Raw genomic sequence first — 22,578 nt, 5'->3', positions numbered from 1 at the left:
TGTAAGTTTAGACCCCAATTTGACCATCTGTTTTGTGTATTGGATTACTACAATTCACGTATAGTACAATGCGAATAGTTTTGTGAAAAATATTTAACGTTTACCGAACGTAGTAAAACACAAACTATAACTTTTGTTTGAATATGTAAGACAAACAGGTATACCGCCTATACAGTATAATATTGCATACGAAATTGTTGTTTTTAAATCATTAACCTAGAAAATGTAGGTACATTAGTTTTTTCAATATCCAAAAAGCTCATGAAATAATTAAAAAATGTGTTATTGGACATATTTTATATTTTTATAATTAGGCATATTTAAATTCAAACTACGAAATTAAATAAAATACGCCGTAATTTATTATAAGTCAACAGTTTTTGTACATTGAATTATTGAGACCACTGAGTTGTGATAAAAGTATATTGAAAGATTTAACTGATTAATAATAAATTAATGCACTGCGCTGCACTTACTTTGGTGCAATTATCTGCTTTTAATTCAATTTGATCAGGTTCAAAAGGAGCTAAGGTTCTCAAAAAACCATCTTCTTCGAATCCTGGTTTGTAGGGCATTTGAGCATTAGGTCTCTAAAAAAAAACAATTGAAAAATAAATGTTATAATCTATAGAACATATATGTATAGTATTATAATTCAATACTTTGAGAGGACGTGTGTTGTCTCCGTCTTACAAGGTGCGTAACATTGAAAATTTTAAGCTCAGAAAATCACGTTTAGTTCCATTTTTTTAAAAACCATTGTGAATTGTCGTCGTCCTCTTATAAAATTGAAAGGCGAGATTGTTATCCAAGGCATCTTAAAGGGTTTTTTTATTTTATTTTCATTTTAATAAAGAGAGTAATGAGTATTTTAAGACGTACAAACAATTTACAATTTTAAAATATTAAAATATTCATAACTAGCTTTAAAATTAAAATATAATAAAAAGCCTAGATTCTTTACATAATAATCTTACCTTTCAATTTTATAAGAGGTCAATTCACTCTAATTTTTAAACTTACGGAGCAAAAACGTAATCTGTCGAGTGTAAAAATTGGTATGTTAAGCACTTGCAAGACGGAGACAACACTGCGGGTACCATATCCTCTCAAAAGTAACTGCTTAAATAATTTATAATATCCGTAATTCGTATATAAGTACTAAGAATTATACGGATATTAGAATTTTATAACTTAAATAAGATATCCTGATATACACGAAAATCCAATAATTTATTTATTGAAATTTATTTTTATAACTGTATTTCAATCAGTTATCAAGTACACACATTTAAAATCATTTGTAGATAATTCGATTAAAAATTCACATTAATAGTTGACATGTAGATGAGTTTTTTTCATAGTTCTATATGGTTATAATTTATAATATTGTAAAATTAAACAAAATTTACGAATGTATAGACAATTAAAATGTTCTTGCTTTCAACTCGTTTTTTAACATTTATTATTTATTTTCGTTCTGGCTTAAGTAATTTGATCCTTTGATGAGAAATTCAGCAAAAAGCTTAATGCGATATAAGGTTTTCTCGGAAGGTCTAAAACTTCACAGACAACCAACAGGATTATTCGCCACACTGGGAAAGTAATATCCAAAATATTAAAAGCAAACAGAAATATATAAACCTCTTTAAATGCTTACATATTTCCAAACATTTTGTGTTTATCTTAGAATTAAATTTAAGTACTTTAAACTATTTAAGTGGCAATCGAATAAAAATTATTTCTATACTTTTAGTATAAATTAGTATAATATTAGAGTTTAAGTTTTAGGTACGTGTAACATAAATATTATACATACGGAAGTAATGCTTAATGCATGGAACTGGACTTAATTTTAAGTTATAAGTGGGTTATTTTATATTTAGGATTAGGAAAAACAATTTGGTGTTATATTATGTTTTCATATCTAAACCACAGTGTGTGACGTAAACGTTTAAATGCATATGATAGAAATTAATGAATTCAATTGTGAGAAGTCAATGATTCTTTTATAAAACCAAAAAAAAAATGTAGATGTGTGAAAGTTGTCAACTTTTAAAGCGGTTATCTGTACTAATATAAAGACAGGTACGATTACAAGGTAGGGTTAATGATGGGAAGATTTTTGGGTAATATCTTCAGTAAAAATGTCAATTTTTTTAGATTTTTTCGATAAAATAATGAAACTTTAGATTAAAACTTGAAATTTTGATCTAAAATTTAAGAACTCGATAATATTGATTTTGTTTACGTGGTTGTTCGAAAAACTTTATAGATTCTGTCTAGACCGTAGGTACGTATGAAACAAGACACCACTCAGAAACGATATAATATTTGAAATGTGACAATAATCTCTTAAAAAAGGAATACACAAATAATTGTCCTTAAACATTTTACATAGTTTGATATTCTGATCTGTAAGTACGTATTTAGTGACTTGTATATAATCTACTACAATGATTCACGTTTCAAAGAATTATGAAGAAAAAAAACGTTTTAAGCAGCAGGATTACGCATCAAACTGTATCAAATGATATTTCTAGGACCAAAAAGAAACCACTAGTGCTAAGCTCTATCGAGATGTTGTTCTTACTACTTACCAATATATCAGAAAATGCATTTTCTGTTATCTTAAATTTAAAATAACAAACAACATACGATAAAAATACTTAAAAATATCCAAGGGCATAAGTGGATAAATCAGCATCACATAATCCCAGGGTACTCAAGTATTTTATTTCCGAAAAATCTCATATAAACGATAACATCGTTTTCTACATCAAAAAGCTCGTATTATACATTTCAAATTGGTAATCGTTAAAAAAAAACAAAAAACATATTTTTAAAATACCACTTTGATAAATTGTTGAGATGTGCTGAATGATTTAATTTAAACATTTTGTAATGCTTTTATTTTATCTTGATAAAATATAACTTGTATAGGTATATATATCACGTAGAGATAATAAGATTTTATTTCTGGATATTCAATATCTAGAGATTTTCATACTTTCTTTCATTTTTTATATTATTTAATTGTGTTATTATTTGAGTGAAAATACGTAGTCTTGTTGATAGTCACAAATTGTTTAGTCAGTTAAAAATTGTTTTCCCTAAAAGGATGTTAAAATTTTGTAAATGGGAATTTTTAAATCCAATAAGGCAATAACCAACGATGTGTATGAACATTCTAGAAAATTCGCGAACGGTAATATTCCATAATTATTAGTCGTCACCTCATATTTTTTATTTATTTCCTTATTGGTATTTTCTTCTCTGTCATTTTCCGGAACTCTTTTAGGATTTTTAGGCTTTGAAATGTTAACTTACTTCTAGTAGGAATTTCACGCTAACCGCGAAACCAGCCATATCGACTGGAAACTTCCTGCCTGCGATCCAACCGTCGTAAAACCCAATTAACTGGCCATTCTTCACGATTGGTGTACTTAGGCCAGTCCTTGTACACAATCCTACGGGCCACATGGATACTTTTTGCGTATTGCGCATCTGTGTGCAGATAATACATTATTATGAAATATAAATGTACTCAAGTCAGTATAATAAATAATCCACAAAAATATAAAACAATTTATTTTCTGCTTTAAAATAAACGGTGCTAAAAAAAATGAGTATCTAATTTAAGGTACTTAATTTTAAAAAACTGGATAGGATATCCGATCGACTACTGAAAAATATCTGGTCAAAACTTGAGCTGGAAAATTTACTTGCAGAATTATTATCTGGTAGATCTGAGTATACATGGAAAAAATATTTGTTTGGCTGTAATTACGTTATTCGTATGAAAAATTATAAATAAAAAATAAATATGAATATTATTAAAATGAATTATTTTAAAAATGTGTCTAGGAATATTAATTTTTTCTAAAATTGTTATTCTTATAAAAATAAAAACAGAAATACAAAAATATTTTATACTTTACGTTATTTTTCCTTAAGCTTTCAAGAAAAAAATTTAAGTTAAAATCTTTAAAATTAAAAATAATTATTGGTTAAGTGTTATCTTAAAGTATTTAATATTCGAGTTGATAAATATTATGAATACTAAATGATATAATAATTATGTTATAGGTAAATATAAATCAAGTTCTTTATGTATAAGAACTAATATATAGAGAATTATTTCCTGCAAAAAGTTTCTGTTCTTACAGATTTAAAATGGTAGCTACACATCAAACAACGGACCAGATAAAAGCCTACATTTCATAGAAAAAGAAATATTTAAATTGAACAACACTGTAGCAATGTGAACTATATATAAGTACCTTCCTTGGAGCAAACCGGCTGGGGGGAGGGGGTTGATAATTAAGTCCTCATTAAGAGACTACTATATCTATATACTTTTTTTCCTACAACTTTGAATTCAACCCAATTAAAATTATTTAAAACTGCATTTTGTGATATAGTTATCCTACTATTGTATGATATAAACAGTAAACACAGACGATAATGATCGTTGTTTTTTATAGGAAATGTTGTAAGAGAATAATATAACCCGAAAATGTAATTTTTTATTACAGATATGTGTGTTTGACAAAAATATTAAATGTATATTGAATGTAAATTATGTAATTTTTAAAATTTGGGCTATTATGAGGTACTTACCATATTTATTAAATAAAAATATCTCAATTGTCAATGTATGATAATATTATAATAGAAATCCATGATAAGAATAGTTAAGAAAATGGATAAGAAGTATTAATTGTTATTATTTTGCTATTTCATAATATGTATATATTAAACGATCATTGTTGTATTGTTGTACATTGTATCTTTGAAATTGATTTATTTGTTATCAAATAATTTCGTACTAAACAATATATATGTATAATGTATATTATATATATATTATAATAATATAATATATTTATATCCAACCGTGAGCGACGAGCATAAAGTAATGCCGCCATTGATTATAAATCACTAGTGTCTAGTACTAACTGATTAAACCGTAGATAGAAATGGGCAGCGTCAAGTGAAATAAATAAAAATATTAACCTCGTTGAACAGTCTGACGTCATAAGTGTTATCATCGTCGGCGAAATACACTACGCCTTCGACGGCGTTCTGTCGGATCCATTTTAGACCTCGATTTCGATTGGCCACACCTTTGGGCTTGGCACCGCGGATTTTCTTAAATCTTTCTGGCATCGGTGCTGAAAAATATTTAAGCGCATTGTAAGAAAATGTATGTATAATTGGAGTGTTGGTCATACTATAACAGCGTATAACGAATCAATCGTAAAGGTGTCTTTGAAAACCCACTACCGCGATTATATACATGGCACAGGCCACGGAGGGAGAGTATAGTGAGGGTATAGTGTGGGAGGGTAACCCCCTGTTGGAAACTAGGCCCCCCTAATATATTTATATATTATTCAATTTATTTGGACTGTTGTGTGGCTGTGTATGTACACAGACTCATTCGGTGAAGTAGGTGTATATGTAAACCGTACTGCAAGCTTATGTCCGTATACTTATTTGTAAGAAGAAAAAAATCAATGTTTCGAAAAGCGTTATTTTACACAAGTTATATTCCCCTTTGTAACCCTTACACGCGTCCAACGCGGTATATATAACTTTATCAGCTTATATACAGCGAGTAGTACTTCGCCCCGTTGGTCCCCAGTGACCTTAACAATACACCCAGATAGAGCCAAACCTCGATCGATGGATTTACCACCCTACGTGGTCATATAATATATTTATATATATACCTATATTGTGATTTTCACGAAACTTATATCATGTTGCACGTACAAGAACAATACAATGTACGAAACCTTATCATTAGCGTATTTAATACAAACCAATTAACGCAATGATGAGAAAAAAGTGCCAGCATCATCTATAATTTGTTTACATATTTATAACTTTATATGTAAAATACAACTAAAGAAAAATATCTAAATCAGTAAATTTGTTACTCAAGTATATTCATTTTCAGCAGTATTTATTGAAACCATTTTTCAAAAACTTGTACCCAGACAGATCTTTTCATTTTAATGTTTTAGTTGTATAATATTAAGATACGCTTATCACTAATTCATCGTCAAAGAATACAACTTGTATGTAGAATATATAATTTATTTTGTTAATTCAATGCAGGTATAAGACTTTCGGGTCTGTGAAAAAACAATAAAATACGAACAGCTACGAAATAATATTAATTGGGATTAATTAGTCATGCAACATACAACAGCAGAAAAACGAATAATTTTTTGTTACACCTATATCCACCAAAATTAAAGAGTTACTATAAAAGGTATTAGATTAAAAATTATTACGTTTACGTACATGTCTAATGCAACTCATCATAGTATGGGATAGGTTGGGTCTAGTCATGTAATGTTTGTTTACTGCTTTATAATAATTAATAACTAACAAAATTTTATTTTTTCGTCGTTTTATCATTTTTATCTTATAGCATATTACCAGTAATACTTCAACAAACTTTTTTGATGATCCACTTTTTATCTACAGCGCATTCAGTGTTATCAATTATCATCAATAATAAAATCATTATCTTTGATAAACCCACTTTTACAGGGGCAAAATGAATACTAGAGCCTAGGACCTTTATATTATATTCATTATTCATGAATAAAAACAAAAAAATAAATATTTTTTTCTACCTTCCTAAGAATAGTTCATGCACATTTTGCTGTCGAACACACACATATATATTATATAAATATATACATATAGATGCATTGAATACTGCATACATAATACATATATTATTTGAGTTTCATCGTAACAGTTGTTTACATATTCTAATGCGTTTGGAAAATACTTATCCCACGAGGGGAGATGTACATGCAGGTAAATGTTTATTTTCAACCATTTTTATAATACGTAAATCATTTTTGCCTGAAAGTCTATACAATGTATTCAATGAAGATATTATAATATTATTCTAACAAGGTGTAAGAAAAGTTAAATAAGGTATCAACATTTTTCGAACCGTTATTATGCGGAAAATGGAAACAATGACGAACGCTGTGTCAACAATGATAGCTGAAACTTTTCTTTTTTAGTAATGTTTTGAAAGTTTAATAATAATATAGTACCTAAGTATGATATTATTATATTTATTATTGTTGAATGTCATTTCATACTTATACTACCTAGTTTTATTCAATCTAAAACAATCTGCAGCATTTCTATTAGAGAATTGTTCATTTATTTTATGCATATAATAATATATTATGTCGACATTACTTACTCATATTTAGCATAGCTATTTATTACAAGAGTGAAACAAAAGCACATTATATCATTAAAAAGATTACCTATACCTATTTCAGAAATAGATTATTCCAGAAACTTACTTTGTCGAGCTTAGCTCCAAATGTAAAATGTCAAAAACTAATTGTGTATTTAATTCACATCGTAAAGGCACGTTTACATAATTAAAAACTTTCCAAATCCATTAAGTTATAATTATACATTTTTTTTTACCGATGTAGTTTGTTTACTCATGTCACTCTGAAAATTTGATATTCTTATATTGAAATCAAATGAAAAAAATTATTCGTTTTCGTTACTTGCACAATAACTACTTTTTAATCCAAAATGAACGTCAAGAGCTTTTAGAGAAATTGAGTCTTTAAAAAATTGCAATCAAATGATTTTTGGAACTCTTTAACATTTTGAGAAGTTGCTAAAATAGGTTTTACCGTAACCTTTTACAAGGTCTTAGAAAAATGACAGTCAAGGTTAACATTTATAAAGTTGATTTTATTTTTTTATTGAAGTACATGTTAACTAATTAACTATTTGTGTTAGCTATTTATAACGAAGAGCTAGAATGTAATAAAAAATGCCACTGTCAAAATATTTAAACATAAATGGTTAAACTAATTTTATTAGAGTTATATTTTGGTTGAAAAACAAATTATAATGTATTGTATTGTATTGTTGGTATGAGGATTGTGATAACAAGTTCCAGCTATACATTATAAATGTATTCATTTTCAATGGAGCTATTGCTATTGTTATTATTTTTCATATTTATTACCATTGTCCCTAAGCAGTGTATTGTACCTTGCACCCCTGCAAGCGCCAATTAAATTTAAATCGGATGCATTATGTGCTTACGGTTTATTTTTTTACCCATGCACGTAAATATTTTCAACCCGGTTAATCCTTCAGTGAATATTTATGAATTATGACTGAATTGATTATTTAATTATTTGCGAATTCATTGAAGTTTGTTTCGATACTTTATCATTATCTAAGCGTCTTCGTTACATGAAATATTATTTAAGACAAATTGTGGTTACAGATTCATCTCTAAACAGATCCACTTACCTTATACTACTGCTTATACAGTATATAATACACTAAATTCATTTTAAAAGGTCACTCGACTTCGAGTCTTCCGTCAAATTATTCACAGCTTGCAGTATTATATACTTCTTTCATCAAATTTACTTGTTGTGTAATATATAGATTGTAAATAATTAACAAATGCCACTCTTTTTATATTTTTAATTTCAAAAAGGAAATACAATTTTGAGAATCATAAAATCGAAAAATAATTACATCATCCACTCACAGTTTTATACAATAAAAGCACAATTTAATTTTACGCGTTTTCGACAATATCGATAAATTATTAACGTTTTGGACGAACACAAAATTAAGCGGAAAGTGGATACCCTACAGCATGGTAGGTACCAACAAGTTATCGTGCGAATATATATCAATCTGAAAATGTAATTTGTAATGACAATAAAACCAACCCATTTAACGTCACAATTTCTGTCATACGTATATGTTTACTGAAGTCACATATATGCTGTAACGATTTTGATGAAATTGATGGGCTTACCAAGTACCAAGACTACGCGACTATATATTGTTTTTTCCTGCGAATCCGTCATTGTCATACATCAAATCGTTACGATAAAAATACAAGTATAGGTGCATATAAACTATGTGTGTATATATTATATTTCTATGGGTCGAGGTCGTCGCATTTATTTTCGAAAAATAATTTTGTGTTTTTATTCCACAAAATCGATTAGAAAGAAGTATTCGTGAAATTTGCCATGCAATAGGTATACCTCTAGAAATTCAAATTAAATTTTCATTATTTATTGGTTATTTCATTACTTTTTTTGTTTTTCAATATTATGATAATAAAATATGCTCACTATCGATTTACTGAAATGGTACCTTTTTTCATTAAACTTTAATTACATTTGACTTATAAAATAATAATATTATGACTTATTTGACATGAAAAATGTTTGGCAATCCGATGTTTTGAAAAAATATTTACACAACAATAACATTATGTCTATCTATTTTATTCTCAAACGATAAAATATTTTATTACAATTATGATTGCATTTCTGAAATGTATTATAACCAATAGTTATGGTCGTTATTTATTAACAATACATTTCCGAAGTACGATTTTATTAGTATGTATTTTTTAATTACTGGTAAAATATGTATGATTGATTATAACTGAAGAATTAGGATAAAACTCGTTGATAATCGATTGAAAGTATGTTTGAAATGTATAAAATGTAATATTGACAATAAAATATTTTTATTTAAAATCATTTTTAAATTGCGTATAACATAAAAAATCAACCAGTGTCAGGTACGTGGTACATACCTACCCATGCATTTGTTAAACAATTCGCTAATTCAGTGGTTATTTTATACATCATGAAAATCGCCATGTAAGTAACTGCAGTAAATATGTATGCCCCGTAAAACGGACCAGCTCGCACTTTACGATTTCGTAACATTCTCATTGCTGTAGTACTTTATCGACCATAATATAATTAAACAATATACTTTAACCCACTGGCTTATCAGGTAAACGAAAATATTTACAAATATTAAATATTGAAGTTTAAACTTTAAAATAACATTTGCAAATTATACGAGTCATTGAATCAACATTAAAATTTAAATAAGATGGGTATTGGGTATAGCTATACAAAAATATTTCAAAAACTCAAGAAATTGTTTCGATATAAGTAGTATAATATTATACAGTTGTACTATAATATACCAACGTTACATTAATTGATTTTACGAGTAGGTCGCTTACTCGTTTCTGTTACGTTTCATTTATTTATTATTATTATAATTATACATTTTTTTATTATTATTTAACAACCGACGGTTTGTGTTAATCTGAATGACATAAAGATATACACGTAGTTTTAATTTTGTCGGTTAGACATGAGCGTAGGCGTTTCCAGCTTAGATAATTGTAAAACCGACAGCAATATTATATTTTGTTCAGATAAATATGACGGACGTGAGTATGTAAACCAAACGAGTGTTGTTCGCACAGAGCATATTTAAACAAATATAATTATGTAATAATATATTATTAACTATTTTTCCGCTTTGACAATTTCCAGTGTGCGACATTAAGTAGGTAGCTATAACAACATGTGTCTAAAGCGATTCCGTGGTATAACGTATAACTAATAATTATTATTGTTATCGTAGACACGTGTATGCACATTTGTTTTATATCACCGCCAACGAGTGTTGTACAGATTGTTTACAAACTAACAATACCGTTTTAGCGGTGGATAGCTCAGGACAAGAGGAATAAGTTACTCATTCATCACTTTTTATTATTTACTTTACAAATCGGGCTTTTTCAATAACTGTTTTTTTTTTATGACGTTACACTTCCGACTCAATAGCTAGAAAAAATTATGTACCTGCGTATCTACAATGTTAATTTAAAACGACTCCTGTCAAGCTAAGCATCTAAATTAGCATTGTTTTTATAACAATAGGCAGTGTTTATACTTAATAATAAGACTGGTCACTAGAAGTAAATAATATGAATGACGAAGTTGGATTAAATTCGTTTAGACTTAGGAATCAATATAATATTAACAAAAATAATGTATGGAGTCGAGTTTTTTTTTTATCTCGAGATATAGGTTATTGTAAGAAGGTCGAAAGAAAATAAATAATTCTCAGTAATTTTGAAAACAATTGAAAAAAAAAAAGATTGGGACCAATTGAAATTTTTGCACAGAACCATTTTTTCTACAAAATCGATTTTTTCTTTTTGTAATTCAACATCCAATAGTTGTAGGAACTTCAAATTTTTCTCAAATATTTATACTATAGTTATTGTTCTAGACATTATTTAATTTTAAAAATATTCTGGCTCTTTTTATATTATGCTATTTATAGACATTTAACAATTTCTAGTTTTTTTTTCTTTAAATATTGGTAAAAATATTTATACCTACTTATTCAACTTCCTTCTTACATAACATTAAAACAATTTAAAAATATCAAAAATACATATTATGCACAGTTATTTTTATAAGCGTTAAATCTTAAATTTTGACACAATTAGTAAAAATCACAACAACTTACTAATTATTTTAGTTACCTAAACATTTAAAGTTTTTGATTTTAATACTTTAATGCTAGGTTGCATGAAAAATTATTAATTGAATGGACCAATCATGAACCAGTAAATCATATATGACCACATTGATTCGATAAATGTTTAGCAATTGACCATGCAACTATAAGGCCATAAGGCTTGGACATTTAATACAAATTTCCTTATAATTTATTCTTTCTATCAACACTAGAAATTTAAAATTCTCAAAAAAACGTTAATATTTTAACGAAATAAGATATTTAAAGATTTTGAACATAAAATAACAATTTTAGTTATTTTATTGTAATTATTCAAAAATACCAATCGTACAGAATTATAATTTTTTAGTTTTTCTGTATATTAATATTTAGTTTATGAACAACGACATTTTCAAAATATTTTTTTTTAATATAATTGATTGTATTATATCTTCTGCTACCTATTCTAGTTTAATAATCTAACCGAGTCTACAAGTATATGCTACAGGTTACAATAATTATTATTGGGTTTTACTCATATGGACGGCCAGAACTCTGGAGGTAATTTTGTTAATTTAATGTTTTTTATGATACAACTCAGTGATTTTTTTTGAGTACCTATAGCAATATTAAAAATGTTGTCAAGTATTTCTATAACCTAGCCTACATATTATTACTCATTAGGTCATTATGAACGTCCAGTAGGTACTATAATAAGAATAACACTAATAACTGTACCTGGATAATGTAGCGAGTACGGCGGATACCTATAGATGGGATAATTTGAATCCTATTATTATTATTTATTATTTAATAAAATAATAACATTATTACTATGTACTTTAAATGTATATGTAATACGAATTCTTGTGCACACTTCAAGAGGTGGGTACCTACTCCTTACTCGGGTTCAAGTGTTTTTGTACCTACCTATTGAAGAATAACGTACAAACACGGTATGATAGAAATCAACATCATTGCTATCAAGGACAAAGAACTACATTGTGATACTTTCGTTCGTTTAAAAAGCATTAAACGTAATCTACGGGATAAGCTATAATGTTATACAGGGTGTGCCCACCACTATGTACATACCAATTATATTATCGTTACCTACACGCTCATTAATTGTTCATATTTTCGTGCCGAGATAAATGATAGTTTTTATCGTCCATGCTTAGCGGGAAATCGTGAACTCCGCGGAACACTAAATTAGACACACACAGAGACGACGCGTCGCGACGTAATCACATAATATGCGTTTTTCTACTAACTCGCGTTTTCGCAGTAATAGTTACATCAACTATACTTCATAAATAAATAATCTATTGAAGAATTTAGTAACCTCTCAGACGGTATTTAGTGTTAGATATTGTTATTTGTTTGTCTATACATTTGGAATGACCACAATAATAATTATATTACCATATTAAATAATTGACTTCACGCATTAGTATGTACATGCATTTAAAAAAGAATATATTATTTGTGTACAATATGTATTAAATACAATTGTATTACATTTACTAATATCATGGTTGATAATTATTGTGTAAATGTACTAGGGATAAAGTGGGGTTACAATGCACCTACAATAATTAAAGAGTATTTTTGAATTTGATTGTTTTTTATCAAACATTTACAATATAGTCTATTTTTTTTAATTTATGAAGATGAATAATCTTATTTATTAATTGGTTTTGGTTTATCATATTTAAATTAGGAATGTAATATGCAATTAATTTTTTTTAATTGAATTTAAAAAAAAAACTGCGGGATTACGCGAGAGGAAGAACATAGGTACGCAATTCTTAACAGCTTTTTGATAAAAAAATATTAGCAAAACTTTTTTTCTTTCTAACTATGATTATTTATTAATTACTTTTTTAAATTGTAATTAAATTTTGACTGTGAGATAGTAAATTATAAAATATACCTAATCCATGCAACATGTATATAGAATTATATGGGTATTACAAAGTGAATATTACCAGATTGCTTAAAAACATAGAGCATAATTATCCCTGTCGGATTAATAATTAAATTTAGAATCATTAAAATGCACTTTGACATTTTAATCAATCTGTTATGATTGGGACTTTCCCTAATCTAAGAGAATAAATTAATTAGAACTGCTTCATAACAATAGGTATATACGACGAACGACTCATGTAAATGCATTTTTTTCATTCAATTTATTAGTATTTTATACATCACATTTTATACTAATCTTTGTGTTCATCATTGATTAACAATTATCATCAATTATATAACTCTAACAGGAAATGCGTTTTTCGCACAGGTGCATAATAATATTAATATAAATTAAAAATAAGCCAATGTTGATTATTAAAATGAAAAGTTTAATAATTAAAGTTTCTTTTAAAACTTTTAAAGGTAGAAGAAGTAATTCAGTGATAAAGAAACAAAGTAATGGAATTGCCTCTTCGTAACTCTTGTAGGTACACAAAGTAACGCGTTTAATATCTAAATTGGTCTGTAATATTGTTTTATATAATATACATGAGAGTTTTCTTTAACACTTTTATTATAAAAATGAATTCAAGTATAAGTGAAAATAATAACGAAAATCAATAATTATAATAATTATAAGCTTGGGACATATTTTCTTCCTTTGTTTTCGAAAGACGATTGCCTACTGGCTGAGGTTAAACATTTTTTTTATAACAACATTTATAAAATATTTTTTTTGTTTACAATAACTTTTAAAGGTGAAATATAAATGGTATAATATATTATTTAATATTGCGTATATTATTTGTTCGTAGACATTTAAAATTCGAGCAGAAAAATAAAATTATACTTCTATAATTCTATTTAATGTGTAATTTAATTGTTGTTGTTATATATATAAATAATTACACACTTATGGGAACCCCTATAATTTTCAGTCCCGACCTTTTAAATCCGGTCTGTGGCTTTACTAGCGATAAGTATATATAACACAGTGATTCACCACGATCTTTTGATTTTTTTATTAAATACAATTAAGATTTTTAAGTACTTATTTTATACAATAATTCTAAAGTCACATTTTTTTCAAATACTTAAAATTTGTATTGCATTCAATGAGTGTGTGGTAGTGATACATGCTCGTTTTCAAAATGACAACCTATCCCTCTATTAAGGTAAATCGTTTATCATTTAAAAAAAGTCTATGTACTTCAGTAAATCACTTATAACTAATATTCAGAAATATTTAGTCGATTACCTAATTATAATCATTACTAACTATAAACTGCTGATAGAATAATATCAAATGTCGAATTCTAATAGACCCCATCATACTTAAGTAGGTACATTTTATCTTTAGTATTTAGGTGGATTGAGTTGAACACAATTTCGATTTTAATACATCAGCTATAAAAAAATAAACAAAAAAATCATCCACTTGATAAAATAAACACACCAATAAGAGATAAAATTGATGGGCCTAGTGAACGAGGAAAACGAACGGACAAATGATAATAATACATTTTATTAGTATGTATTATAACGAGAAGAACAAACGTCCAAGGCGCGGAACTCACCGATCAAATGGTTGTATCTGACGCCGAACGACTGCAGCAGGACGCCGAGGTGAGGCGATTTGACGTGCGAGTCCTCGACGACCAGCCAGTGTATGTCTCTGACCAGCATGAGCGTCTGCGCCAGCCTGGTGAGGTCGGCCACCTGTTCGGGCCGCCGGTACGTCGGCGTGATGACGTAAACAGTGGTCGGTTCGACGGCGGTCACCGCGGGGCCACCACCGCTGATGAGGTTACCGAAGACACCACCGCCGACGCCGCTGCAACTGGCGCTGTACACCACGTACCGGGCTATCTGCCGCGAGATGCCCATCAGCAGGTCCCGGGACACGCCGGCGCTCTCGTCCACCACCACCTTGGACAGGGCCATGGACACCAGGTCCTCGGCCACCAGGTCGGGGCGGGCCACCGGTTGGCCCTGTTGCTGCGACCAGGCGCCGGACGTCTGGTACTGTAACAGCACCACGAACACGGTGCCCATCGCCAATGTCCACAGGATGCGCATCTGTATGGATACGGGCAGCATCGCGGCGGACGGGTGCCATCAATTTGCTAACCGCCGAGTCCGCGCTCTGAAAACACCAAACACGTGTTAAGGTAAAAATTGTATCATATAATTGTAATACTTTAAATCATTAAATATAAACTCCGGTGGTGTTTATTTGTGTCGGTATTTTCGCCGTACGACGTATTCGACTAAAGTGTATTAAATACTCTTTCTAAGTAGGCATACTGCTGTAAAGTTACAAACATTATAATATATAGGGTATATTATTATTATTTATCATGAAGCATTATGATGTGTATCTACGTGTTTGTAAATGTTGCTTTTGGGTGAAAACTTTGTAAATTAAATACAAAATCCATTATAAATTTAATTCCTGTATTACTTTTTTTATAACTGAGTTCAATCGTCTTTTTTAAATAAAGCAACAATGAGGTATCTGTATTGATATTCCACTAATCCAATCCACTAGTAATGTTTTAACATAATTAATAATTACTTCAGAATAATATTGTTAAAAGATAATAATAATATATTTTAAACTTGTGAAAAATATATACAGCTTTAATTAAAAATAAATATAAGAGACTGGGACTACCTTATAACAAGATAAATATAACAACCCCATATAATTAAATATTCCCAAGTACTTAACGCTTTTGTATTATGTTTAAGCCATTACGCTTATATACTATGTAAACAAGATGTAATAGAAGACAAATTAAATAATATTTAATTTTAATCAATATTAAATTGTTTTTATATATATAATTTATAGACGATTGAGATTCAAGTACAGTATAATATTATTGATTTTGATTTTTAATATTGAAAAAAAATTAATAATTAAATTTGTTGCAAAAATGTATAACGTAGCCAATCTATAGACAAAATATTTTGAAAAATGTCGATGGTGAAAACTCTCATTTAAGTCAAGTAGTTTATTTTTAATAATTATTAAAAATGTCAATAGTTTTTAGAGGTAAATTAATTGAAACGTAATAAATTATTTCAAAATATTCTTTTTGGGAATCTTTTAACATAAGTATATCTTAAATTGTTTATCATTCACATAACTTTCATAATTGTTTTCATACGTTTAGTTAGTATTTTTAGTGACATTTTTCATTTGTCTACACTCTGTATGTTATATACATGTATATTGTTTTACTATTTCATACTAATTTATTATGTTATATCTTACAATTACTTATAAAGTTCTAAATTATTATCTACAACATTCAAGTCACAAAAAAATTCTAAACAACAAAATAAATTTAATATCTTTTTGGTTATTGGATTGTCTATTTACGTATTACAGTGCGTTTTTTAGGTTTTTGAAATAATCATGAAGGTAATTTCAAATTTATTGAAGGTAATAATAATTTATTTAAAGTGTGTATTTTTTTTGTAACTTTTCAAAAAGATTATATTTGTTGTATGGATTCATTCAAAATCGATTTTATGAGTATATGTCACGCTTTGAAAACCTTTTTTTGACCTTTATAGAGCTAAGTATTTTAACTGTCAACCTTTGTTTCATTATTTTTGCCTTATTTGAACCATAAATTATTTTGGTTTACAAGCAGCCGCATTCCTACATAAAAAGTATTCAAGTGACAGAGACATCGTAACATTAATAATAATATAATCTGAGACTAGTTCATGCTATTAAAATAACAGAACACTAAATGTTTTTGAATACTTGTGGATTGAATACAACATAAAACAAATCTCATAAAGATGCTCTGTCCTGTAGTTGTTAAAAAACACAATATGTATAATGTATTGAGCTCAATGAATGAAGTGAAGTTATTTAGAGAGATAGTTTTTCTGCGTACTTACTGTTTAAATGCTTTCACTAAAAAATAACTCGTAAATGTGTGTACAATACACATTGATTTTATTGTAAAAGACAGTTTTTTTCATTCAGAACCTTATATAAATAATACTAAAATAGTGTATTATTTGTTACATAGTTTTCGATTCTGATAGGACTGATAGACATCGTTTATTGCAGATATCAATATTTGTCTCGAATTTGTAGTAAATAATTTATTTAATTAATGAGAAAACTGTTATTGAAGTAAACATAGATTATGAGTATACAAGCTAATGCGATATAGGCAAATTTTGTATGTATAAAATAATAAAAAGCATGTTATATCAGATAAGTTGTTATAACCAGCGTCTTTATTTTTGTATATACGAACGACCTCCATTCATGCTAAAGTAAAGCCTGAGATAGCCCTAGCTAGCAGCATATAAAATATAGGTAAGCAATCCCATTGAGTGAAATTAAGTCAGACCTTATCCAACATCCTACATTTTCATTTCCACTTGTAAGACCTATGTTGACCATGGTCTTCGTCACAGCTGCATAACTGCTTAGTGTTTAATTTTTTTTCGTCTCGAGGATAATATCATTGATATCATTTTGGGCAAAACCTTCATCTATAGATGATACATCGATAAGACGATGTAGATTTGGAAACATGGAGTTTGGCAGGACAGCGGAGATGATACTCAGACAGAAGAAGGCTGCCGACCGTGAAAGGTGGGTAAAAGGTGGACGGTTGGGTTAAATGTGGCTTAACCCTGTGGGCCTATCCAGAGAGGTTAAAGGCACCCATCTGGCCATCTATGTATAACGTATTTAAAAGTTGGTTTATAAACGATACAGGGCCCGGTGGCAGTATAATAGTAAACAGTTCCCATCCGTCCCTTGTTTTTTGAACAGAAAAAAATGTAGATATATTTATTTATACGTATAAAAGCGCATATTACATCAGATAAATTGTTTTCAGCGTCTTTACTTTGTATACTAACGATTAACGACCTCCGTCCATAATAAAGTAAAGCTTAAACTATGAACACGCGTTCACACCACCAGGCGCAGCTTCAGGGAAACCTAGGGTCACGGCCCCCTCCAAAGTCTGTATTTCTAAAAATTGTATATTTTTAAAAATAAAATTATTAAAAAAACATATTATAATAGAGAACATTTTCTGAAAATGATGACCCCCAACCCCCGACCATGTCACTAAAGTCGTTACTGCTAGCATCCCACATCCATTCCCACGTGTAAATCGTAGACTTCGTCACAGCTAGTGCTTAGTGCTTATAATATTGGCAAATTCCAAGTGTAAGCAACTATTGTCTTGAGCAGAATTTATTAATTCTGCTTTCAAATTTATTACACACTTTTATTGTATGTTTTAATGTTTGTATTTTAAAATTATAACTTAAAATAGTATATTGTATTTTATTTCATTAGCAAATTGGGTCAATTCTCGTTATTCAACTGTATTCGACTATATTCCTGACAGCCTGCAATACATCGTTAAATAATCGAATGTACGAGAAAGCAGTGTCCCGGGCGGTGTACTACAAATTTAATATTTATGGTATTAGTAAACCAGCTATGGGCTACGGGGGGACCACTTAGCATTCCACGTCACATTAGCTACTCCAATTTTCAGCATATAAAAAACACGATCAAATACATTGAGGTGTATGTTTTTCTTTAGCATAAAATATTAGTTAGTTTATGCGTATTGAATGTACTTGAGAAAGATCTTGATTTCACGTCGAATTGAATGCATAGATATTAGATATTATATATAAGTTATTTTGTATCTACATACTACTGAAATAAAAATAAAATTAATTAATAGTGCCTATTTTTTTTAACACAAGAAAACTAAAATATTAAACATATAATATATTATAATCTATGTTTATTTTGAGATAATATGTGAGATTTAATAAAATTAAAATATGAAAACAATTATTACATTTGTGGAATTAATTTATTATTGGAATATTATGATCTATAGGCATTTCAAATTTATATAATCAGCAAATAACTATAACGCAACAACGCACAAAATCGCAGTGCAGATATTATCATCGTTCAGGTGGTAAATACCAAGGTCTCATTTTGGACCTGACAATTCGTTGAGAAACAAATGACCTGCATCAAAACAGTGCAGAAATTGAAAAAAAAAATATCTATGAAAAACTTGCATTACATGACTTCAACGGTTCCACGACAAAATATCCCGGTAAAAATATCCCGGTCAAAATATCCCTAAACCAAAATATCCCCGACAAAATATTCCATGACAAAATATTCCGCGTAAAAATATCCCCGACAAAATATCCCCGACAAAATATAATATAATAGCTGTTGCGATTAGAAGTAATAATCGCACTTTATCTAATCTAGTAATAGGTATTCGTTATTTTGATAATGGTATTATAGTGTCATTTTATATCATTACCTACGTCCTACAGTGCGTGTCGTGAGCATTTAACAGTCTTAAATCAAATTTTTTAAGTAACAATTTTTATTTAATTATAAAATGCTAGAATTTGTTAAAAGCCAAAAAGGCAATAATTTACTAATATTTGAAGGATATTTATTCAGTATACACCGAAAGAGTGAAGAAAAAATAATTTGTACCCAATATATTTAACCAACTGTATACTATTCACGGTAATATTGACTGCACTGTATATCCACTTATATATATATTAATGTGTAGTAAAAACGAAAATAGTTATTCCGAAGTACTAAATCAAATTAATATACTCAAACCAAATTTACAATCAAATGCTATTGTGATAGATTTCGAACAAGCATTTATAAAATCATTTAAAGAATTATACACTGATGTTAAAATACATGGATGTTTTTTTCATTTTACCCAGTGCTTATGGCGAAAATTGCAATCGTGTGGATTAAAGAATAGGTATTCTACAGACTCAATATTTTCCCACGAAATAAAAAAATTATCGGCTCTCGCTTTTGTACCCGTTGATAATGTTATTTTTGCATTTGAAGAACTAATTAACTCCGACTACTACGTAGATAATGAAGAAGAATTACGAACAGTTGTTGATTATTTTGAAGACACGTGGATTGGGAGACCAACACGTGGTGGTAGGCGAAGAACGCCTACTTTTCCAATTAAAATATGGAATATGTTTGATGCTGTAATGGAAGGCTCTCCCAGGACAAATAACTCAGTAGAAGGATGGCACAGAGCGTTTAATTCTGCACTGGCAGCTAACCATGTAACAGTGTGGAAGTTCATAAATATGTTAAAGCGAGAACAAGGTCTGCAGGAGGCCAAAATGGAGCAGCAAACAGCTGGTGCACCTCAACAAAAAAAAAAGGCGAAAATATAAAAATTTGGACGAGCGGTTAATTGCTGTTGTAAAAGGATATGAGGAAACTAATAACAATAAATATTTAAAATCAATAGCACATAACTTAGTATTATAATAAGTAAAAGTATAATAATTTTTGACGAAAAACATACCATTTTAATATATTTTTAAAAATGTTTTAATTAATTTTTTGTATTATATAAATGTATTAATATCTTCATGTAACTTATATTATAATAATAAGTGTAATCATTTTTGACGGAAAACATACCATTTTAATATATTTTTAAAAATATTTTAATTTATTTTTTGTATTCAGTAAATGTTATTTTAATTAATAAGTAATAATAACGCGGGATATTTTGTCAAGGATATTTTTACGCGGGATATTTTTTCATGGAATATTTTGTCGGGGATATTTTGGTTTAGGGATATTTTGTCGGGGATATTTTGACCGGGATATTTTTACCGGGATATTTTGACGTGTCACCGACTTCAACGGTAATATGTATCACACATTGAGAGGTATCACATATTGAGAGGTATTTAGATACTTTCAAGGACATCTATAAATAATAGCGAATGTTTTTTTGGGAACAAACTACAAACTTTTTACGAATTGATCCCTTTGAATAGTGGACACCGGCCGGGAGTGTTCGGTAAAGGTTTCACTGTACACGATAAACTACCATTTATAGTCGTATTACTACGTTTGTTATTCCTACATAAATGTATATGAGTTTTGTTTAAATATTTTATTGTTTATTAAATTTGAAGATTTTATTTGTGTTTATCTGTATTCTACATTTAAAGTTAAACTATGTATTTCAATATTGATTGAAACTATACTGGTAAATATTAAAGTATTAAAATATTTAAGTACTTTTTTATTTATTGTTTTATAAGCATTATAATTATTGTAATAGCTTAAAATGTATAGGCTAAAAAAAATAAATACAGTATGATGATTAGAGTATCGAAAATACGAGGGATATAAGTGGTGGGATAATACTTTCTTGTAGGGCGTCAACTAAACCAGTACCATTATTTTTAATAATGTACAACGTTTTCTGTTATATAATAAATATTCTTTATAATTTTATTTATGATTATAAGTCTTTTAGTTACTTAAACTAGAATTATTTATGAAACTACATAAGCATTCATTATTACTATTATTATTATTATTATTATTACTATTGATGATTATAAATTAGTTTTTGTTTATTTTTAAATACAATATTTTAACTTGAAACAGTCACTGGTTTAAGCTGTACATCGGAAAAGAATCTATCCATAAAGAGGTAACACTTAGTAATTACATGCATGCCTACATATTGTATTGAACAAACATTTCTGCTTATCATTTAAATAGAGATCGAAAAAGGTATCAACCATTCACAGCGAACAGTGGCCGGGATTCAGTTCTCAGAATTTCTAGTAAAAATGTAGGAGGTACGGTATTTTGTGTTACACGGTGACATAACCAAAGCCTTTGATAAATTACTTGAATATCTGCTGACGAAATCTGAGAGTGGTTTACTAGTTCTGTAGGTAGACCTTTGAGAAGAACGAGACGGAATCTCAAATATGCACATAAACTATGGAAACTGCTATAGAGATTAACAAATTTATTAGACGCATGGATCGGTACAAAATACAATAATGGATTACAAAGTCAAGTTGGTAGTCTTCCTGTTTTGATATGGACAATTTGAAAGGCTTCAAAGAGTGATCGGACAACCTAAACTAAAATTAGTACTCACCGAAGTCTGCAGCGAAAATGTTTATAATCCTAAATTGAAACGAGTGAGCAGTGAGAAATTGTATTAAAGAGAAAGTGAGAATTTATTCATCTTACAACATATTATAAAATTGAAAAGTTCGGCTTATAACATAGAACTGAAATTTTTTTTTTTTGATGATGATGATGATGATACTAATATT

The 22,578-nt window shown here is 28.6% G+C and overlaps 1 protein-coding gene across 1 annotated transcript in view; it reads right to left on the bottom strand.

Moving 5' to 3' along the window:
- The window catches only part of LOC111034977 (galactosylgalactosylxylosylprotein 3-beta-glucuronosyltransferase P), a 55,601-nt gene that overhangs the window by 4,459 nt on the left and 28,564 nt on the right, over positions 1-22,578 (bottom strand). Inside the window, exons 2-5 of the mRNA XM_022316442.1 lie at positions 14,952-15,520; positions 5,020-5,177; positions 3,331-3,507; positions 477-590 (exon numbers count right to left, since the gene is read on the bottom strand). Of these exons, the coding sequence (XP_022172134.1) occupies positions 477-590; positions 3,331-3,507; positions 5,020-5,177; positions 14,952-15,474 (972 nt within the window). The 5' untranslated portion in view covers positions 15,475-15,520. The remainder of the gene's footprint in view (positions 1-476; positions 591-3,330; positions 3,508-5,019; positions 5,178-14,951; positions 15,521-22,578) is intronic.

Source organism: Myzus persicae, unplaced genomic scaffold, assembly GCF_001856785.1.
Source record: "Myzus persicae strain clone G006 unplaced genomic scaffold, MPER_G0061.0, whole genome shotgun sequence".
Taxonomy (NCBI): Eukaryota; Metazoa; Arthropoda; class Insecta; order Hemiptera; family Aphididae; genus Myzus; species Myzus persicae.
This window is presented reverse-complemented; position numbering and strand designations above follow the sequence as displayed.